Source organism: Diprion similis, chromosome 4, assembly GCF_021155765.1.
Source record: "Diprion similis isolate iyDipSimi1 chromosome 4, iyDipSimi1.1, whole genome shotgun sequence".
NCBI lineage: Eukaryota > Metazoa > Arthropoda > Insecta > Hymenoptera > Diprionidae > Diprion > Diprion similis.
The window spans coordinates 14,424,811-14,447,129 of record NC_060108.1 but is presented as its reverse complement, the minus strand read 5'-3'; the positions used below and the strand labels follow the sequence as shown (position 1 = coordinate 14,447,129).

At 38.7% G+C, this 22,319-nt stretch overlaps 2 protein-coding genes across 8 annotated transcripts; both read left to right on the top strand.

Moving 5' to 3' along the window:
- The first annotated feature begins 579 nt into the window (after window positions 1-579).
- Window positions 580-4,376, top strand: LOC124406020 (eukaryotic translation initiation factor 2A). 2 transcript variants are annotated; one of them, XM_046881326.1, is made up of 12 exons: window positions 580-768; window positions 1,013-1,276; window positions 1,459-1,558; window positions 1,647-1,822; window positions 2,087-2,175; window positions 2,259-2,409; window positions 2,510-2,680; window positions 2,906-3,080; window positions 3,178-3,341; window positions 3,451-3,552; window positions 3,702-3,964; window positions 4,061-4,376. In XM_046881326.1, the coding sequence occupies exons 1-12, from the start codon at window positions 741-743 to the stop codon at window positions 4,184-4,186; spliced, it is 1,809 nt and encodes a 602-aa protein (XP_046737282.1). In that variant the 5' UTR covers window positions 580-740; the 3' UTR covers window positions 4,187-4,376. The 2 variants fall into 2 exon arrangements, with proteins under 2 accessions (XP_046737282.1, XP_046737283.1); XM_046881327.1 differs by lacking the exon at window positions 580-768 and adding an exon at window positions 806-937.
- Window positions 4,377-5,170: 794 nt separating this feature from the next.
- On the top strand, window positions 5,171-22,002 carry LOC124406018 (probable ubiquitin carboxyl-terminal hydrolase FAF-X). Of its 6 annotated transcripts, none has more exons than XM_046881324.1 (33): window positions 5,171-5,233; window positions 6,146-6,360; window positions 6,817-7,084; window positions 7,165-7,390; window positions 7,513-7,647; window positions 7,990-8,146; window positions 8,374-8,697; window positions 8,849-9,106; window positions 9,256-9,354; window positions 9,499-9,773; window positions 10,110-10,311; window positions 10,388-10,717; window positions 10,918-11,252; window positions 11,847-12,087; window positions 12,538-12,675; window positions 12,767-13,042; window positions 13,143-13,779; window positions 13,901-14,181; window positions 14,486-14,737; window positions 14,980-15,581; window positions 15,716-15,889; window positions 15,972-16,113; window positions 16,559-16,863; window positions 16,966-17,216; window positions 17,396-17,571; window positions 17,699-17,895; window positions 18,140-18,267; window positions 18,347-18,513; window positions 18,682-18,938; window positions 19,145-19,374; window positions 19,610-19,812; window positions 20,204-20,464; window positions 21,252-22,002. In XM_046881324.1, the coding sequence occupies exons 2-33, from the start codon at window positions 6,292-6,294 to the stop codon at window positions 21,477-21,479; spliced, it is 7,824 nt and encodes a 2,607-aa protein (XP_046737280.1). In that variant the 5' UTR covers window positions 5,171-5,233; window positions 6,146-6,291; the 3' UTR covers window positions 21,480-22,002. The 6 variants fall into 6 exon arrangements, with proteins under 6 accessions (XP_046737280.1, XP_046737279.1, XP_046737278.1 ...); XM_046881323.1 differs by having other exon boundaries at window positions 20,204-20,535; window positions 21,146-22,002; XM_046881322.1 differs by having other exon boundaries at window positions 20,204-20,535; window positions 21,143-22,002.
- Window positions 22,003-22,319: the final 317 nt, after the last annotated feature.

Genomic DNA, 22,319 nt, shown 5'->3' with positions numbered 1-22,319 from the left:
TGGGAAAATAGAGGTAATTTCATTTTGGTTACGATCACGGAGTTACGATCATTGTTATGTAATTAATATCAGAGTAGCCACCAAACCATTAATCTAATCTAATCTAATTAATAGAATCGTTTACAGTTCGTCTGCAGATGATTGTAGTGCAGTTAGAAATGCTTGATCTCACCGGCTACCGGCGGAATAATTTTCCCCTAGGTACTCGTCCAGAGCTGCGTTCTGAAATCTTATTCGAGTTCACTCAGCTATCATCGTATCTCCGTCAAACGCATAAGATCAAACAGAGAAACAATGATACTCGCGAGTAACTCGGGTGAAATTGGTATAATTTATTTATCCGATTAGCGAAATATGATGAAATGTGTTTGTATCTTTGGGAAAATATTCCAATAATTGGGATAGGTGAGCCTCTGTCATTCGTAGGCCGAATTTATTCTAACCTTTGGGCTGCCGCAGCCACCTTCTGTTGACTTTCGTATCCAGGATTGTCCGCGGCGATCACAGCAAGTTATGGTTCAAGACCGGTAGGGTCCAACAGTAGCTCGACTACGAACACGATGTGTATGCATACGTGTGCGTACATGAATCCCGTAATCGTGTCATCTTTGTTTATCAAATTGGGTAGGAAGAAGAAAGATCTATAAAAATTTAGGAACCCTCGCTCTGCAAGCACAAATTTATTTCCGAAGATGTCGGATTAACTCGGATTTTGCAACAGGCAGAATATAAGTTACAAAATGGCCACGACCGTTCCTTGTATCGCTGGTAAGTCAGCTAATTATTACGATAATTCTCGCCGGCGTTTTCTGTTGTTTCATCAGTATCTTGATCTTATGTTTCCCCGGAGAATCCTACGTAAGACGTACGAAGGCTATATCTGTAGAGCATGTTCAGGAGCGTACTGCTTGAGAGATTTCATAGTGCAGTGCAAAAGGCAGAAAGATTGGTGTCACGAGTCTCGAATCAATGCATACATAATGTTTATATGTGTACGCGTATTTGTTTACAGTGCGAGGTTCGACAGGAACGAGTCTGGGCCAGGGTCCACCAACCTATGAGCCAGTCAGTGGTTTCCCCCGCGATGTCAGTAGATCTTGTAAACTCATGGCGTTCAGCCCCGAGGGGAGATACTACGTCTGGACAAATGGAGTATCGCTGAAGATAGCTACTACCCAAAATTGGGAAATTGTTGCTGAAATTAAACGGCCTAAGATCTCTGCCATAGATTTCTCACCCAAAGGAACGTACCTAGCAACTTGGGAACCATTTATAAGTACGTTGTGTATTTCGTAATTCTCATTTCCATGCACATACGACATTGACTATATACAAATGGACACAGATCCCATAATTCTAATGATTAATGATTGAAATACTTTGATATGGAAACTTGATATTCCACTGATATGTTGTAGCAAATGCTTAAGGATCTCTAACACAAAATCCTTGTTTTAGTATCACAGGCTAATCCCCAGGGCTGTCCAAACCTGTGTATATGGAAATCTGAAAATGGCGAGCTGGTAAAGGATTTTATTCATAAGAAACAAATGGATTGGTAAGGGTAGGATGATACGTACAAATTCAAATTGGTTTGCAATACATTTCAACATTTAATGATAATTCGTTGCTGTAAATATTGCCAGGGAGCTTCAGTGGTCTAGTGACGAAAGGATATGTGGTATGCTGGTTAATAGCACTGTCAACTTCTATGAAGATGCCAATTTTTCTAAGGTTGTGAATAGGATAAGCGTGGCTAAGGTTGCAAAATTTAGTGTAGCAACAGGCAATCCCCCCTATCATGTCCTTTGCAACATGCCAGGTAAATAAATTATATTTTCATGTATAGTGAGTTTATGGGAAACAGGAAAGGTCGAGTGCATGTGAATCTAACATTCGTAAAAATGGATTGAGATGTCCATAGTTTGTCAATTGCATTACGGATGGCATACAAGAGGTTAAAAATCATTTTTTCAACTATGTTGGTTACTCCATTTTCCCTGTTCACCATAAATTCACGGTATTTGTGAACCATTATCTGGATTTCTCTGCAATAATTTTGGTAATTTCATGCATATATTTTCAGGATCATCTGGCCAGCCCTCTTTTGGCCGACTATTTCAGTACCCTAAATTTGAAGCATCACAGTCTTTGGCTAATAAAAGTTTTTTTCAGGTAAATATCACTGCTTATAAGATATACATTTTTACAATGTAAATATTTACTTACATGTGCCTTTGCGTTTTACGGTGATACAGTCTGATAGAGTGGATATATATTGGAACAAACGAGGGACTAGTGCCCTATTGATGACAAGCACAGAGGTAGACAAAACGGGTGCATCATACTATGGTAAACAAACATTACATTACCTTGACACCAAAGGTCAAACGGCAATGGTAATGCTTGGTAAGCAACACTGCTTTCTCAAAATCATACGTCTAAATGCTTAGATTCTTGTAACGATTCTCTTTCATTTGTAAACCTGATTGAACGTGATCATTTGCAGGGAAGGAAGGGCCAATTCATAGTGTTGAATGGTCTCCGAAGCATGTGGAATTTTGTGTAATTTATGGATTTATGCCAGCTAAAACTACTTTATTCAACCTCAAGTGTGAACCAGTTTTTGAATTTGGCACAAAACACCGGAACAGCATATACTACAATCCACATGGGAACAATATCCTTTTTTTCCTACATAATTGATGAAGTGCTGGTAATGGCAGAGAATCTGCAGATATTTCTCGCAGTACTATGTGATAATCCGACATTTTGTACAAATAACACATAGTCAAGAAACTTACTAACAGTTCTTTAGCGTTAAGAAAATTTATTCTGTTTCACGTTTATGGTGAAGTATAATCATGTTTGATGAACTAATCAAAATTCCTTGACTACTGTGAACTTTTGATTTTGGCTGGGTTCGGTAATCTGAATGGTGGTGTGGAGCTCTGGGATGTTGGAAGCAGGAAACTTATTGCCAAAATTGAAGCTCCGGATACGACGTTGCTTCGGTGGTCACCTGACGGTGAGCATTTTGTCACTGCAACTACCGCTCCAAGGCTTCGTATGGGAAATGGGTAGGATACAAATAAAGAAGTATTTCTCTATGACTGACATACCGCAACTCATATTAACCTTTAAGTAACTGTAAGTAAATAATATATCCTGTCATAGATTTAAAATTTGGCACTATACGGGAACCCTGCTCTATGAGAGGCCGTGGAACAAGCAGGAAGAGTTGTGGGAGGTACTGTGGCAGACCTATCCTCATAACACGTTTAAGGAAAAACCAATCAGTTATCGGGCAGTGGAAGGTATTACCTCCAGTCAACCTCAAGGTTGGTAGAATATAGTAAAAAATTTTTAATTTCACCCTGCTGATAACATCACTGTAATTTGTGGTTCGTAATGTACTAACTATCTATTTTATCTGCCCATTATAAACAGCGTCGAAACAAGCATATCGGCCACCTTCGGCGAGGGGGCAAATTATTAATTTCAAACTACATGATGATATAGACGAACCGGGCATTAGGAACAGTTCGGAATGTAAGTAGTAGGTTTGGGCTATGACTTGAATTATTGTTTATACACTCAATTATTAGAATACCGAATTGTACAGTATTTTTCAATGCTGTAGACTATGATATTCATCACAAGTAAATCTGAATACCTAATGCAATTTAACTAATTTACAGCTAATCCTTCTAAAGCTGCTTTGAAGCTAAAAAAGAAGCGGGAAGCAAAGAAAGCCAAGAAAGAATTAGAGGCATCGGCCGGAGTGGTGACTGTGGCTACCACAACGCCGGCAACGCCAATAACAGGTATACCGACAATGTGCCAACAGACTAGGCCGAGCAATTCGAGTTCGAATGGACCTTCGAGTAATAATGTCGCAGACTCGGATTCTTGCCTCACAGACGATCCAGAGAAAAACAAAAAAATAAAGAAAGTCAAAAGCGTAAGTAAACCAATGCTATTGTGTGAGTTAGCGAATAGAGAGGATGTGATTATTTTTGAAACAAAAAACCTATTTGTTTGTATTTTTGTTTTGCAGAAACTGGATCAAATAACAAAGTTGAAAGGACAGTTGGAGGCTGGAAAGCACTTGGAGATAAATCAGTTGGATAAAATTAAAAAGGAACCTGAGCTTTTAAAGGAACTCCAAGAACTTGTTTTATGATACCAACCCGTTTCCAAAAGTATCTCAACAAAACAGTCGGATTGCATGTATCAATCCGAAGAATGAATATTGTTCACCATGTGCACACTCACATTTATACATATATATACTACGCTTGTGAGCCTACCAACTGCTCATAATGTTATGTACAGTTTAATGAAATTTATGAGAAATAAATTATTAAACGCAATCCTATTATAGAGACGTAATAATAGATATTGTGATGAAAATGTAATTAATTATTAATTCCTATACAGCAGTATTTTCTGTTTATGATTATACGAATTTCACAAACACCCATATCTTATATCGACTGTGAAATTCTTCCGATTTGTTAAAACTATTTTGAGCAGCGCCCAACGCTGCAACTTATTCGGGAAAATCCTTGAATCAAACATTCAGTTTCGTCCAGTTATTTTGGATGGTGATGTATGTACAATGTATATGACTAGTATCTATAACTGACAGAAATCTTTTCGAGTAGTATGCGTATATTTGCTCTTTGAATACCAAACCACGAGAGAAGAGAACCGAAATATCTTCGGTCTACGGAGAGAGAAAGCAAATTGTCCCAGGTCTTGCTCGAAATAGATGATTTAAAGTTTCGCGGGTTGTTTCCCGCTTGAGTGGCTACGCAGGTGATAGCTCTGACTGCAATTTAAATTTCATTGATTGATGAAAATGTAGTCGTATTTATCATAGAAAAAAACTTGTTTTAGAAGTGAATACGTCTTGAAAGATTAACTCGGTGATGTACGGGTGTGTTCTAACAATTCCAGGACTTGGAGATACCGGAAAATATTCCTGAAATGCTGAAGCATCAAATAATACATCCAGCACAGAGCAAACTTGTGGCCGGCGATAATGCGATGGTGGCGGCAGCTGTGACGCCAATGCTAGACAAGCGACGACGCCGCGGGTCGGGGCAGGGCGGGGATGGCGAAGGCAGCGCTACGGTCGTGTTTAGTGTTTACAGATTTGCAGTGAGTTCGTAACGTCACGTCAAAACTGCCAGGACTAATTTATACAACAATTTATTATGTAAAGGTTCGTTATCACCATCTAATATGGTACGGTGAACCGTCCGCGATACAGGGGGTGATTGTAATCCGGGAATTGGGAAGTAGAAGGGTGAAAAGATACACGTTATACCACGTTTGATATTCACCACCGTAGTGCCAATCATTAAGAAGGTCGCCATTTTGTCTGGATACCCGGTCGGGTGAATAGGGCGAAAAATATTGTACCGCCGTTCACCCTCGACAAGTTTGTCATCACGGATGAATTGATGAAATCTCGGGATTCTGAGATAGCTTTTCGAGGCGTTAGTGGTTCGTTTCATCTTACTGTGACGCGTTACGAGGACCGACAGTCTGACGAAGAAGTCGCGAGCTGATTCGTCCGGTGGCGAGGCTAGGCGAACAAATTTTGACAAAGTTTCTTTGTTAATTCATAATACTATCCTATATTCATATTTTTGCAACGTCATAGCAAATGGTCAGTCTTCCTAATTTACCGGTTCGATTCTCGTAATCTAAGTCATCCGTTTGACATAGACACCAACGTGTAACGTCCCGAATGACGATGTTGAAGGGTACCTTACTTCACGACGGTTTCACGGTTTGTACCCTCGCGTGACAGCCGCGTCGCGGTGACATACAACGAGCCCGGGTACGTAGGCTCCCAGCTCAAGTCGCTACGACTCGTTGGTCACTGTAACGATGGAGATTTGCTGTTGCTACCCTTTTTCTTCCCTTGATACACTCGTAAACTCTGGTTTAACATTGTGCAATTAATGATCAGTCTCTCTCATTTGGTTCTCAAAAGGATTGTATTTAGTTTAGTAGGAACCAATTGTATTGCATGAAACTGATTCTCAGGTACACACAGGGATCAGCAAGTTTGCTTGAAGATTTTTGAACTACTGAAAATCACCCCTTCTTTGTAATCTTATTTTAGATAATGTAGATGTACAGCTAGTGGAACAAGGCCTTTAGGATATAATAATATTTAATGCCATTGAATGTGTCGGATGCTCATTGTCGTGGTGGCATCCAAAGGACCAAAGGATCATAGGATAATTGGAGCAGAGTAAAGGCTGCAAAATGACAATTGCCACAAGGGGACAGGGAGTTGGAGTAGATCCTCCCGAAAGCCAGCAGCAAACTGCTCAGGTATGCTAATTGACCAATGAGCTGATACATTTCATAAGCTCTCATCACATGAGGTGGAAGTTAGTCACATTAACGTAACGATACAACGTTTTTAACGAGATTTATGAAGTTGAAATTAGTAATGATACATCAGGAGAAAATCATTATTGGTCGATTATAGGATGACTTTCAAGGAGTTGGTTTTTCAGAATCACTGTTATATTTTCTGTATAATGGTTTACTAAATTTCAGAAAGCTACAAAGGTGCAAATTATCGATTTTTCCTAAACATGCACCGCTACAGTAGCGTTATTAACTTCATCTTCATAGAGATTTCCAGTCCAGAGTATGATCAGAAATACTAATTTTATCTAACTGTGATTTCACTGTGGCACAAGTGATTGATAAAAGACGCTTAAAAGCAGTTGGTTGATGTGTTATTTATACAGAAATTTTAACCGCAAATATTATTGATAGATCCATAGCCCACCAGGGCCTCAACAATTGGTCGACGCCATGTCTGGGCTTCAGTTGACAGAGAATGTCGGGCAGAGTGAAGTATCTGCCGAAACTCTCAACCCTGCAGATGACAGTAATGAAAGACGTAGCGGCGAGCCTGACTTTCCCCGTTCTAAGCTAGCAATGCTAGATGAAAAAATATCTAGCCCTCGTTGGGTGGTCCCCGTGTTACCTGAACAGGAATTAGAATGCCTGATGCAAGCCAGCATCGATTTATGCCGCAAAAGTATGCAAATATTAATTAACTATAACTTGTGTGATATTTGCTTTTCACATCCCCATTGTAATGTTATTTGCAATTTTTAGAACTAGATGTCCAAAGTGAAGCGTGCCAGCGCTTTTTTCGTGAAGGTTTGACAATATCATTCACCAAAATCTTGACTGACGATGCTGTGAATAGCTGGAAGCTGAATATACATAACTGTATAAATGCGAGCTGCGAACGCCTCGTGGAACTTTGTGTTCTCAAGCTGGACGAAGACTGGTTTCCTCTTCTTGACTTACTCGCAATGGCGTTTAATCCCAACAACAAGTATGTTATTCTTTCATTCTAAAATTATAACCTAAACACATATTTCTCAGGTAGCTTGTGCTTTGAATATCAAATATTTCAAATGTTATGAGCATTCCTGATAGAAGAATTGGTATTTTCAGATTTCACACATTCAATGCAGCCAGAGCTTCTGAGACTGTACCACAAGGTAGTAACATCCCAGATGAAGAACTATATGCTCGGCCTACATCTGACCCCAGAAGCCCTCGTGGTTGGCTTGTAGATCTTATAAACAGGTAAGTTAATACATATCAATTGTTAACATTTTCATCTCCCAACTTGGACAAGGTATTACGCTGTTTGAAAGATTATATAGATTTGAAAAGATGTCAGTTTTTGTCATTTTATACGTTGTAACCAATAGTCGAATTTTTGATCCTCTAGCGCCACCTCTTAGTATTATATTCCTTGTTCACTGATTTTAACAAATCCTGTATCTATCTAATTTATTGACTTCTTTCATAATTATTAAAAAAAGAAGTAAACCAAATGATTCATAAATTGCAATCTTGCATGTTCACTCCATCTTTCATCAGATCATTTGGGTATACGTAAAAAATTATGTAAATATTTCATAGGTTTGGAAGCCTGAATGGATTTGAAATATTACTCTCGAGGTTTCAAAGTGGCCGGAATTTGACAGTACCTGTGATCCACGCTTTGATCAAACCTTTTGGACAATGTTACGAACTTTTGACAGTTCATACAATCATCAAGTACCTGATGCCCATAGTGGTAAGCATGTCTTATGGTTCTGAGCATTATAATTTGTATATAATTGTACGGGAAAAATATAAAATTCTAAAGTCCTTAAAATAGTGCTTAGATTGGGGCAAATGTTTCTAATATAACTTCATTCACAATCGTGAGAAAAATAAATAATTGCTTCTCTTCGCATGAAAAATTAAATCGCTGGAAATATTACTCGGAACGTTATAATATGTATTTTGTGAATTGAACAGGAAATGGTTCCAGTTATATTGGATAATTTAACAGACGAAGAGTTGAAAAAGGAAGCAAAGAATGAATCAAAAAATGATGCAATCTCGGCGATAATCAAGGCCACTAAGTGTTTGGTGTCACGTGTGCCTCAGCCAGATGAAATGATAAAGAATTTAGAAATATTAAGGCTAAAGATGATACTGAGACTTCTGCAAATATCTTCCTTTAATGGGAAAATGAACGCTTTAAACGAGGTTAACAAAGTAATTGCCAGTGTAAGCTATTATCCCCATCGGAATCCAGGTCTTGATGAAGAAGAATGGCTCACAGCAGAGAGAATGGCGGTATGTTTGGGTTTTACTCTTTATGTTGCTTGCTTAATCCCATATAGATTGCTTGTATCATATATAATTATGGTCCGAACGTGTTCTGAATTCTGTTTGTACGTTATTACATATGCATTTGTCATATTTGTTTTAATTATTGTAACTTCAGAAATGGATAAAAGACAACGGAGTGTTGGAAATTGTTCTGAGAGATTCTCTCCATCAACCTCAGTATGTAGAAAAACTGGAAAAGATTCTTCGATTTATCATCAAGGAGCGTGCATTGACTGTCCAAGACTTGGATGCAGTCTGGGCTGCTCAGGCTGGTAAGCACGAGGCCATAGTGAAAAATGTTCATGACTTACTTGCCAAACTGGCATGGGACTTTAGTGCTGATCAACTGGATCATTTATTCGAGTGTTTTCAGGTGGGTGAATTTATCTATCACAATTGCATCTCCATGTGCTTACTTTAGATATTTTGCATTTGATTTTACAGTATACGACATGTATATACATTTACGTGCCCGTATGACTTGAATAACTTGTCTGATCATTGTATGTACACATTTTTCAGTCGAGCTGGAAGACCGCGAACAAGAAGCAACGGGAAAAGCTCTTAGAACTCATAAGACGACTTGCTGAAGATGACAAGGATGGCGTAATGGCACATAAGGTTCGAAGTACATAATACATGAATCAATTACATTTTTTGTTAGCCCTAGATGCCTATAATTGGTAATCCGATAGAGAGTGTTTCACTTCTTATGATAAATCTATTTTGTCACTTACAAGACCTTGCTCTTTGAAAAATTTTTAGGTGCTCACTCTATTCTGGAATCTCGCGCACTCTGACGAGGTACCAACGGAAATAATGGACCAGGCGTTGAATGCTCATGTCAAGATATTGGATTATTCTTGCTCTCAAGAACGAGATGCCCAAAAAACAATATGGCTTGACAAGTGTGTTGAGGAGTTAAAGAGTGGGGACAAATGGGCTCTACCTGCTTTAAAACAGATACGTGAAATCTGTTGCCTCTACGAGCCCGACCCAAACATAGGCGTTAGTCAGCGTAGTCAGCTCGTGTATTATAGGTAACTATGGATATGGTGATACCTAAATAGTTACTGCATGATTATGCATAGTGAATATGAAAAAATGTCACTTCTGTTTTGGTGGAAATTTTTTTCAATTACCGTATTCTGAGTATAAACTGAACCCGCATGTAAGACGACTCCCAATTTTGAGACAGTATTTCAGGGTATTTTTCTTAATTACCTGTACATAAGACGCGTCCGTGTATAAAATGAGGACGATTTTGGGAGGTGTCACTGACAAAAAACCTCGGTTTATATTCGGAACAATACGTTGATATCATACACTGCTGACGTTAAAAAAATTGTAGAACAATCACGATATTTTCTCTCCAGACAAGAAGTTATAGAGCGTTTGCAAAATCAACACTCCGTTGTGATACTCGTTACAAATAGCTTAACGAATTACATGGACAAAGTTCGGCGCATGGTGAAGGAGAATCCAGAAATTGATGCTGCTACGTTTATGCCAGATCGTCGTTATAACCATATTGTTCAAGTCCAAGAAAGACTGAATTTTTTGAGGTTCTTACTTAAGGTATGTAATCAATGAATTGTGAGCACTTGCATACACTTATTGATGAATGACTGCTAATATTCTGTTTATTTTAAAGGATGGCCAGTTATGGTTATGTGCGGAACAGGCTAAGCAAATATGGCAATGCTTGGCTGAGCAAGCAGTATTTGTTTCTGATCGAGAAGCCTGTTTCAAATGGTTTTCAAAGTTAATGGGTGAAGAACCTGATCTTGACCCAGCAATAAACAAAGACTTTTTTGAAAATAATATACTTCAGTTGGACCCTGCTCTCTTAACAGAGAGTGGAATAAAGTGTTATGAAAGGTTTTTTAAAGCTGTCAACTCTAAGGAGGGTAAATTGAAACTAAAAAGGCGGACATTTTTGATGGATGATGTTGATCTCATCGGCACCGATTATTTATGGCGGGTAAGTTAAACTCTGAAGAGATTTTGAGTTATTTTTATTCGCGATTCTTGCAATTATCAATACCACATAATCATTGATTTATGATTTCTTTTTCATCCCAACACTGATAGTTTGCGTTTTACTTCAATACTGTTATTATTAATTAATTCAATCAATAGAAAAATCATATAACAATATCATGATAAATACTTAATCTACAGGTAGTTACAAACAGTCCCGATGAGATTGCAAATCGAGGGATTGAACTACTGAAGGAAGTAAACACGAATTTGGGGCCACGGTTGCAAGCTTCCGTTTTAGCATTTCACGAAACTTACATTGCCGAGTGTTTAGACAGGTTAAAGGCTCATTACGATACCGTTTCTGTATTAAGTAAGGTATACCTCGACAGTAAAGAAGAGCGGGAAGATCAAGTAGCTAACACGATACAAATTGAAGCGGTGAAAATGTGCCGGGTGATGATGGTACTCCAAGAGTATCTAAACGAATGTGATGCCGCCTTTCCAGGGGAGAGGAAAATTCTACCACTGCATCGGTGAGTCTGGTTATTTTTCAAATACCAACGTACGGTTGGTAGCAAAGTATTTGCTTTTTAGTCACTGCACACATACTAGATACCGCATTGTTCTGAGTATGACTCTACCCTGGATATAAGGTAAATTCTGACTCTGAGAATTTATTTCAGTAATTTTTCTTTAAACATACCTTTGAGCTCAATTCTGTACACAAGTTGAGCATATCCAGCACCAAAAACCTTGACTTATATTACGAACAATATGGTATTCATGACGCTTGAATCAACGTAAGCACTCCGGTGGTTATTTCAAAACCCTATTTATACAGTCTTAATATCACACTTGTCAGTCCGTCTATTGCTATAACTGATCCTTCTAAGTGTTTATTCAGATCAATATTTGCGTGCAGAATCAAAATTGAGTGATTTGCAATGTTTGAAGTGAAGCACTTGAATTTTGACTCGGACTGCTTATAAGTTACATGACGAGCATGTTTCTTGCACCACCATCAATCACAAGCGTTTCCAATACGAGTTGTGCATTCTGTGTTGCAAAAAGTTTTCAAAATTACAGAGAAACAGAGAATACACGAATAATTGTGTATATGTTTACAGAGCAGTTCGTGGGAAGCATTTATCTTTGGTAATTCGATTCGCTAGTCCTGGTCGTAATGTTGATGACATAGATATTTTTACACACACCAAAGATACACTTGCTTCCTTAAGGCGCCAAGTGCTACGAAGAATCAAAGCTAGTGGTACCAACGTTAAACTAGATTTGTTTATTAATGGAGAACCTCTTGAGCAAGCCGATGACAGGAAATTACTTTGTCAACTGCCGCTAAGAGACAAAATGGTTTGTGTGCATATAATGACTGTTTTTTTAAAATTAGTATATTTGTTTTCTTGTTATCATAAAAGGTCTAGTGCCTGGTAAATACTCACTGTTATAATTCATCGATTAAACTTCTATTTAATTTCTGATTAAAATAATAATCGTTAAGAAATTGTGATCTGAAATATCGAAGAATGCCATCTTATGGCAACAAAATATACTACAGTGACCAGGTCGTATTTAATTATAAAAATCATTTTTCAACATATATGTCACTCTGTATTAACTCAACGTACCTAAACATAAGTCGAATCACTTATAAGAAGTTTTTCGTCTCTTTCCGTTCATATAGTTTAACTAAACTGATCAGCTGTTAACCCAGTTGCAATGCCATTGTTCTAGTCATGCTTCTACTTCACATTCCAATATGTGACTTATATCATAATTCAGCTCTGTTTTTCGTCATTACAGTTGTTGTCAGCTAAATTGAGTCAGATCAATAGCAACATACCTAGTTCCCCTGAAAGTAGTTCTGATAGCTCAACCAGTTCACCTCATCATCCGTACGATGGGCCAAATTTGGAAGCAGAAAATAACCTACCTGGTGTGGTGAGTATTTGTATTCGTCCTGAAAAAATGTGTAAGTGAATACACATATTTAGGTATTTCATATAAAATTACTTTTCCCCTATCTGTGTAGGTAATCTCGCAGTGCCCTCAACATGCTGCATTTTTCTTCCAACTTTCTGACCTTGGATGTAGCCTGCAATATCCCCAGCTTCGTGATGGTGCCCGTAATATTTTGGCACTGGTACCGCCTGACACATTAACAGTAGCTCGTCTTCAATGGTTTTTTGGCCGTTACAGAGGCTCTGACGATGATGCCTCCCAAAGTCACCACTGCAATGAAGAAAACACCAATGTTGACTGCCTATTTTTTGCTAGCAGTCCTAGCCAAGTCTTATACAATATGATGGTATGCATTTTATCTCATAACACCAAAACTCCTGGCATATGTGTTGCATAGTGATACCAATGGATGTATCTTTGTATATCAATATTATCAATTCTTTCAGGTATTGTATGCGCTTCTGATGCCTGCACTAGACCCAATGTCGGATAGAGCTTTCGAATTTCAATACAATTTCATTAAAAGTGGAGAAGCCAGTGTCATTCTAGACATGCTCACCAAGAACAAATTTCTTCCAAATGCTGATGAGTCAACCAAACGAGCCGCGTATCTGACTGTTTTGAAATTGTGCAAATTATTACTGACTGTAGTCGGAAACGTGATGGTGCGTGTTATCGATGAAGTCGTGCAGCAACAATCATCTAATCCGGAAAATCATGAAAATAATGATAATCATAATAATGGCGTTCGTGGGCCAATAGCTGTGTTGAAACAGGCACTGCACAGTGTTCCAAATCAAAATACAGAGCATATGTTACGAAGCGTTGCAGCGAAGCTCGCTCAGCATCTGGCTGACCAGATGTTATCAGGGGGAACTGAGTCTGATAGATGTCGGCAGCTTTTTGTTCAAGCATTATCTTGGGACCTACCAGACATTGCAACTATACGTGCAATTGTACGGTTGGCTTGGGCTTCATCTACCGGAAATTTGACCAACGTTAATGCCTCTACAGAGGTGTTACATGCAGTGCATGAGACCTGCCAGAAAGAGCAGAGAATACCAGACATTGAGGATGAACTGGGTAAAAACGTTATCCTTCCAAATCATTTGCTTATTCTTCAATCAATGTTGCACACAAATACCATGTATTAACTAACTTGCTGCATCATAATCTTTTGTTAACGTTAAGCAATTGTCCACAGTATGTAAGGAAGCACTGGAAGTACTGGCAATAGCGTTGGTGTTAAATCCCAGTGCACTCGAAAATCTCACAAGACATGAGATGTGGCAAACGTTCTTGATAGATCTTGTCCTGTTGAGTGTATCGCGGGAAGTGAGGGTAGCCGCTGCTGATCAATTTTTACTGATATCCACCTGGTGCAGCAGTGGTCACCAACAACTCCAATTTACCATCACTCTCCTCTTTAGTGTTCTCAATACAACGGTGGTAGAATATGCAAAACAAAGCCAAGAATACTTTCAGGTAATTATTGTGATATTTGCTGTGTATACTTGGGCTGTTGGGTTCTAACTATCATAACTTGGCGTTCACCATTTGAGAAATGGTTAGATTCTATGTAACCTATGTGTACATCTGCTCGTATTCTGCACGTATGTGTGTCTATACGCGTGGGATGACGGGTATTAGGAGAAACAATTAGTTTATGGGCATTTTTTTAATGTTATGTTGCCGTATGTCAAATTGATTGAGTTCATGCAAATTTTGAATCTGCACAGGTATCACGTAACGTATATTTTAAACAACGTGTTCCCTGTTTCACTTTTAGCTCCTCTGCAGATTGTTGAACTATGCTCATGTGGCAGGGTGTCCACTATCTACCGCAGAAACCCTGCTGAATAACGAAATTGCTTGGTTAAAGAAAGTAAGGGATAGAGTCAGGGAGACTGGAGAGAGTCAGACTGAAGAAGCTGTTCTTGAAGGTCATCTTGGCCTGGCCAAGGAATTGCTCTCTTTCTTACCGCCAGGTAAAAAGTACGAATTGGGCTCGGATGAAAAACGTGGCGTTAATCTAATAAAGGTAGAACGTTATTTTTATTACTTTAGGGTGAACTCTACTCGCAGAAAAAGTGTGTAATGAGTGCAAATTTCAAAGTTTTCAGATAATGGAAAGGCTAGAAAACTCGGAATACTGCACTCGGCACGCACTTTTTTGCAAATCGATTTCACCATTAGACACTTCCTCAAATGTTGAATTGTTGCATATTATGTCTCACGCTTGTGTATTTCACACGCATTCTCATTTACTGATCCTTAATGCAGGAGTTGGTGGAGGACTTTGTGTTTCCGGCTTCAAGGCTGATGCTTCAACTCTGTGGAACGGGTGAACTTTGTTCACCACAGACATCACCTGTGTGCTCAAGTCCACTGTCTACAAGTGCTGCGTTGGATTTGCTCGTCGGTCTCTGTGTAGGCTGTGTGCCAAACATGAAACTTCTAGTCACTATGCTTACAGACATGTTTTATTCGGAAAGAGACGACCCACTCGTTGAATGGGACTACCTGCCACCGGTAGGGCCGAGGCCCACTAAGGGGTTTGTAGGCTTGAAAAACGCTGGGGCTACATGCTACATGAATTCAGTGCTACAACAGCTGTACATGGTAGAAAGCATAAGGGTGGGTCTATTGGCGGCTGAAGGTGCTGCAACAGACATAAATGAAGATTTTTCTGGCGAAGAGAGGGCAGAGGGGGAACAAACTGTTGAGGCAAATGACAATGACACAAATGAGGAGAAATGCGGTGCAGATGAATCCAGGAAAGAGTATAACGTTGGCATCCTCAAACATGTCCAAGCAATATTTGGTCATCTGGCTTACAGCAAACTTCAGTACTATATACCCCGTGGCCTATGGAAGCATTTCAAGTAAAACACACCATACACACACACATATATAAATTTTATAAGTGTAGTACACTGTAGTGACTATTTATTACTATATCAGTTTTGTTGGTTGTTATATCATATTTTGGATGTTCTAAGTCTCATTACATTTTCAGACTTCAGGGTGAGCCCGTCAATCTGAGGGAGCAGCAAGATGCAGTCGAGTTCTTTATGAGTTTGGTTGAGAGTTTGGACGAAGCACTTAAAGCACTCGGACACGAACAGATAATGGGCAAAATATTAGGTGGTTCGTACAGTGATCAGAAGATCTGCAAGGGTTGTCCCCACAGGTATGGTGTCGATCTTGTAAATTGATATCATTAGTATTTTACTTCCCTCGCTAACTATTGAATGTGGACAATTCTTTTTAAGGTACTCAAAAGAGGAGCCGTTCAGTGTCATTAGCGTAGATATCAGAAATCATAGCAATTTGCTCGACTCTTTAGAACAGTATGTTAAAGGTGAGCTTCTTGAAGGAGCTGACGCATATCATTGCGACAAGTGCAACAAAAAGGTACATTTTTTATGAATATTCTGTAATTGCTGCCTTCTATTTACTTAAATGTTTTTTCACTTCCTCATATGCCCCATTCGGAACTATGATTCTCATTTATACCCATTGCTAAAACCACTGAACTATAATACAACCGGAACGCTTACTGCATGGCTCAGTATATGGCTGGTTTTCAGCATAGAGAGATAGCTCGGAGGTGAAGTAATGTCTCTCTTGCACTGGTACAGTCTTTCAAAAAGCTTATACAACCTTTGTGCATGCGTTTACTTCACTTAAATCAGTAACATAACAATTTTTTTTAGACTGTGCCACGCATGCGCAGTAGCTAGTAGAAAAAGACATCACTTCACCTCCGAGCTATCTCTCTTCGCTGAAACCCTACCAACTCAGTGAGCTTTCCAATTGTATTACAGTTCAGTGGATAAAACCATCACTGCTGTTGCAGGTTGTAACTGTCAAACGGTTATGCGTGAAAAAGCTTCCACCAATATTGGCAATTCAATTGAAGAGATTCGAATATGACTTCGAAAGGGTTTGTGCGATCAAATTTAACGACTACTTTGAGTTCCCAAGAGATTTAGATATGGAACCATATACGGTTTCGGGACTTGCTAAGTTAGAAGGTGAGGTAATTGACTGTGATTTTGAGGAAGCAAATAGAGGAACTTGTACTAAGTATCAGTTGAGTGGAATAGTCGTTCACAGTGGGCAGGCAAGCGGTGGTCATTACTACTCATACGTATTACACAGGTGTGCTTTATTGATACTTATGTACATCAAAGAATCATTAACATATTTTTCTTTTCTGCATTGGTCAATTTATGCTGGGCATGATTTTTATTCCAAATTCAGGCAAAATGATGGGACTGCAAAATGGTACAAATTTGATGATGGTGAAGTAACTGAGTGCAAGATGGAAGAAGAAGAAGAGATGAAAACTCAGTGTTTTGGTGGTGATTACATGGGTGAAGTGTTTGACCATATGCTCAAACGAATGAGCTACAGAAGGCAAAAACGATGGTGGAACGCATATATGCTTTTTTACACAAGATTAGATGTTGAAGAAAATTCTCTGATGAAAAGTGTCAACGAGTTGTCCCTCTGTGAGTGGTTTGCTGTAATATTATATAATTTTTTGTGAAAAATTGTAAAACTTGGATAATCCCGTATTCATCCCTCCGGCCAAATACCTACCTCCGGTCCACAGGGACACAGATGTTATTACAAATACAGAAATTGAGAAATGACCTTTTCCATGGTGCAAATATTTTTTTATCCATAGATACCAAGCTCGGTGTGATGAAGATGCCACCTGCGATTGAATACAGTGTGAGGAAGCAGAACATTAAATTTATGCACAATCGAAATCAATTTAGTGCTGAATATTTTCAATTCATAAGAAAGTTGGTATCCTGCAATCCACATACAGTAAACCGGCTGAATATGGATGACAGACTTGTAAGTTTTTACTACTGCTATGTGACTGCCATGCGGTAATGTTCAATGAGTACTGTGCATGTGTATTACAGATATACTGCGTATCATCCATGCTTGTCAAATTAGATGAATGTTTTGCTTTTTACAGAGCCCTGAATCAGAGGAACTTGCGATGCTATCTGTGCAGTTAGCGTCACGATTTTTGTTTTATACCGGTTTTCACACGAAGAAAACTCTTAGAGGAGCTGCTACGGATTGGTATGACATTCTCTGTCATCATCTGCGTGGTAGTAAGGCAGTTCGTTCATGGTTCGCCCACAACGTCCTCTTCAACCACCCCCACAGGTTTAAAAAAGTTTTTTTCTACCACTACTATGCAAAAGCTATTTTCTAAATCAATATTGTCCCTGTTCTTTTATTTTTGCTTCTGGGGTCCTGCTTCTTTGGCAACGTGTGGTTTTAATCGTCTTTATGGGGATTTTGATTATATTGTATTTGATGTTTCAATGTAGACACTCATGCCATTATACGAGTCATAGATCTATGTATCAATAGCTTTGAATAATATCTTCGTTTAAATGAGTTATAGATTCTGTGAATATCTACTAAGCTGCCCCAGTACTGAGGTACGAACAGCTTTCTTGAAGATATTGGTATTTCTCGCTCATTTCTCACTGCAGGACGGTCCCTGCGTGCCACCTAGTCTTAATGCTCCAAGTAAGCTTTTATTCCTGAATCTTTTGTTTAACTTTATGAATAGGATGTCTCATCAATTTACGTACTATTTTATTTGCAGCGATATTGTTGGATCCTACGGCAACTCTCAGTGACCACCTCTTACATGCAGTTTTATCACTACTTCATCGAGAGGTCTCTGATCATGGTCGTTATCTACCCCATTATTTCTCTCTATTTCATATGTATGCAAGCCTCGGTCTTGCGGAAAAAGCACAGCTGCTCAAGGTAATCATATCCTAGGAATGGAAATCTTATACCTGACTGAATTAGAGAATACTATCCGTTTTATGAAAAAAATTGACTTACAATCGATTTGAATCGTGATTGAACTATGAATGTACTCTTATATTTTGTAATCATCCTAATTATGCATCTGCTATTGCTGTATTTTAGCTAAATGTGCCAGTAACGTTCATGTTGGTGGCAATAGATGAGGGACCTGGACCTACAATAAAATATCAGTATCCCGAACTGACAAAGCTGCATCAAGTTGTAAGTATGTTACTGCGATGCTGTGATGTATCGTCTAGGACGCAGTCGAGTTATACTGCAGCTCCATTGCCAAATCCATATGGTGAGCCATCGTGCCAGCCGGACTACCTTATGCCAATACAGCCGCAGGCGGCTGAGATACTCTTCGTCAGAACAAGGTAATGAAGCATTGTCTGGGATAATAATGAATCGAAATTATTATTATTCAATGAAAAATTAATAATTATTAGTAATTGTTTCAAATTGACAAGTTTAAAGAAATGCGGGATGAACGTTTTTCTTTCTGTACGCTAAAATACTATCCGATTTGATGCAAATATCAACTTAAATATTTGGTGTGTTATGATAACAATCATCTTTACAGTTACATGAAGAAACTTATTGAGGATGCAAATGTTACTGAAGACACAGTAAAACTTCTGCAGTACTGTTGCTGGGAGAATCCACACCTTTCTAGGACTGTACTCAGCGAATTGTTATGGCAAATTGGCTTTGCCTACACTCACGAGTTGAGGCATCACACAGATCTTCTGCTAGCCATGTTACTTATTGAAGACTCGTGGCAGACTCATCGTGTTCACAATGCTTTGAAAGGTAATGACGGTATTCATCCATGTATAGAATTAAAGTTACTCACAAAAATTATTATTTATACTCAAGACCAGAATTATACCAGGGCACCCTAAACTGTTTCTGGCACAATAACAAGCTACAAAACTATGTAGAGCATGGTTGGGTATAAGGATCTACCAATGATGCATGTGAACATTTGCACTTTTTTATGCGACCTTCACAAAACTATTTGTATGTAAAAGATTACTTCTTACAGGAGTACCTGAAGAGAGAGAGGGCCTTTTCGAGACCATACAACGTAGCAAGAATCACTATCAAAAACGAGCTTATCAATGCATTAAATGTATGGTTCAGTTGTTCAGTAAATGCGCACCAGCACATCAGCTCTTACACCTCCATCCAGAATTGAAACGAAAGTGGACGCTTGCTATCAGATGGTTACAAGAAGAACTTGACAAGGTTTTGAGAGATCAAATAATTACATTTCTATTTTTTATCTGATTACTAGAAGTAAGGAATTCCAGGTAATAATCTATGATGATGTTGTGTGAGTTCATTCAGTTGTATTCATGGTAATGGTGGTTATGCATCCATGAGAGACACATGTCATGCTTTACGTACATAACTGATGAACTCAAAGGCTCATATTGAGAGCTTCAATTTGTGTGTGAAAAAAGATGCGGTAACTGACTACAACTCAGCCTTGCTACTGGTTGAATCTGCAAAATCCAGTTGAAAACGCTACTAGACACAATATCATTTTCTGCCTACTGGCTTATTTGTGGGTCTTATGAAATAAGTTGCTCACTATAATTAATTTTTTCTCGTTTTATCTTGTGTAATTTCGCAGAGACCATATACATCAAATGCGCAGTATGCCTATAATAATTGGTCACCACCTGCACAGTCCAATGAATCGACGAATGGTTACTTTTTGGAGCGTAGCAATAGCGCTAAGAAGACACTTGAGCAAGCATACGAATTGTGCCCTGATGACGGACAAGAGGTTGAAGATGCCAGTGAAGAAGCCACCGATGATGCAGAAAGATATGCACAGCAGCAGCAACAGCAGCAGCAACAGCAGCAGCAACAGCAACAGCAGCAACAGCAGTACGTGCAGCTATCACGCCTGGCACAACTATCGCATGACTTGCAAACTCCAAGAAATGCCGTTAGAAGGAGGCATGTAAAAAAATTTTATTGGACGTGAGTCGACTTTTAAAGTACTTCGCAATACATCTATGAGCAAGTAACTGGGAATACTCGCTTTTTGCAACCCCATTATATCATCTATCGTACCAAAACTCGCGTCTCAAGATGTATTCAGGAGACGTATGTGTTTATTAAACATTTTTTGAACAGCAACCTGTAGTGGGACACCTATGAAGCACTTTACATTTGGTGCAAACTACTTGTTCAATGTGGAGTTACTTATGTGTACTGCAGGCATTTTTATAGAGACTAATGATGGGGCTAGTAGAGCTAAAAAATGGACAAGTTTACTGCAAAAGTAAACACATACATATACGTTCTCTGAACGAAATGTGACTTTATCCTTATATGACTCAATTCTTCGATTTCAGCACAATTTTAACTTAATTTTTCATGTACAGCTATTGCATTGCTGCCTTACTAATTGCATTCAACTAGAAACCAATATAAACACATACCAATACACATAGCACTATATGATACGTGTTTCATAATTACAGTTGAATACTTTATTCGTTTTTCAAATGTTTTGAACTATAATTTCATATTTTTATGTGTGTTGTGTGTGTGTGTGTAGTAGCCGTCACTACGAACATGAAACTGAACGTGATCTGGATGATGCGTTGAGGCAATGTGTTCTGCAGCGACAACAGCGACAACAGCAGCCACCGCAACAACAACAACCACAACAGCAGCAGCAACAACAACCACCACAACAAGACCAGCAACAACAACTACTGCAGCAGCAGCAACAGATGCAGCAACAACCACAGCATGACCCTCAGCAACTCCATCCAGAACCAGAATCTTCATCACCAACTCATTCACTTCAAAGTACTGTATCGAATGTGAGGTCGGCGTCACCAGTCCCCCAGAACGGTGACCCTCCCCAAGGCTCAAACCAGGATCCATAATGGACCATCAGTGACGGCGGTGGATCCATCCATTTACGAACGCTTCGACATTGCATTAATCGTGCACCAATTGCACAGTGCCGAATAAATAGAATTACTTCATTCTTACGTATAGTTGAAGCAAACCCTAAAAGTTTGCTCTTCTGAATGGAGTGTTGGTTGATGTTGTTTATACCAAGTTACATTTTACGCGGACATTTTGATACGTGCATGGAAAGCGTCGTATATCGAGCCGGGGCAAGTCCACAATACGACCGATTTCAGTAATCAGCTATACCGATAATAATTACAATACATTGGTAGTTAAAAATGAGGGATGTATCGTGGTCAAGAGATTGACAAGTTTGTATAAATGTATAGTGCGGTTAATATTGTTGGATCCCATTTCTAACCATCAAGAATACGAAGACATGATAGAACGATTAAACGGCAAGTGGAAGAAAAACAGAAAGAGAATGCGAAGGAAAAAAGGGAAAGGCAGATGACGAGAAACGGAAACAAGGAGCGAAAGTAATATTAACAACGAGATAAAAAGAGAATGGGTGAAGAGCGGAAATGTTATTAATTAGAAAAATTCATTAATTTAAAAAAGTAAAAATACGAATACAAAAAACAGACAAGCAAACAAAAACAAAAGTAAATGTAAACGAAAGTAAACGAACGCAATTTTCCATATAGTGTAATATCTACCTACGATGTAAATTTGAACATATTTGAACTTATTAATAAACACTTTGAAACTAAATTTACAACGGTTATATAATGAGGCTAAATCATCTACACTACACACAGCATTACCGCAGAATGTTGTTGCCATATCATTATACAGGTCGGTTTTTG

What these genes read in the sequence shown, in the direction of transcription:
- LOC124406020 (XM_046881326.1), top strand. Translation starts at nt 741, where the DNA reads ATGGCCACGACCGTTCCTTGTATCGCTG. An exon ending in AACTTGGGAACCATTTATAA is followed by an intron (nt 1,277 to 1,458) that starts GTACGTTGTGTA and finishes TCCTTGTTTTAG; the next exon opens with TATCACAGGCTAATCCCCAG. An exon ending in CATAAGAAACAAATGGATTG is followed by an intron (nt 1,559 to 1,646) that starts GTAAGGGTAGGA and finishes AAATATTGCCAG; the next exon opens with GGAGCTTCAGTGGTCTAGTG.
- LOC124406018 (XM_046881319.1), top strand. Translation starts at nt 6,292, where the DNA reads ATGACAATTGCCACAAGGGGACAGGGAGTTGGAGTAGATCCTCCCGAA. An exon ending in AGTCAGCTCGTGTATTATAG is followed by an intron (nt 9,774 to 10,109) that starts GTAACTATGGAT and finishes TTTTCTCTCCAG; the next exon opens with ACAAGAAGTTATAGAGCGTT. An exon ending in TTTTGAGGTTCTTACTTAAG is followed by an intron (nt 10,312 to 10,387) that starts GTATGTAATCAA and finishes TTTATTTTAAAG; the next exon opens with GATGGCCAGTTATGGTTATG.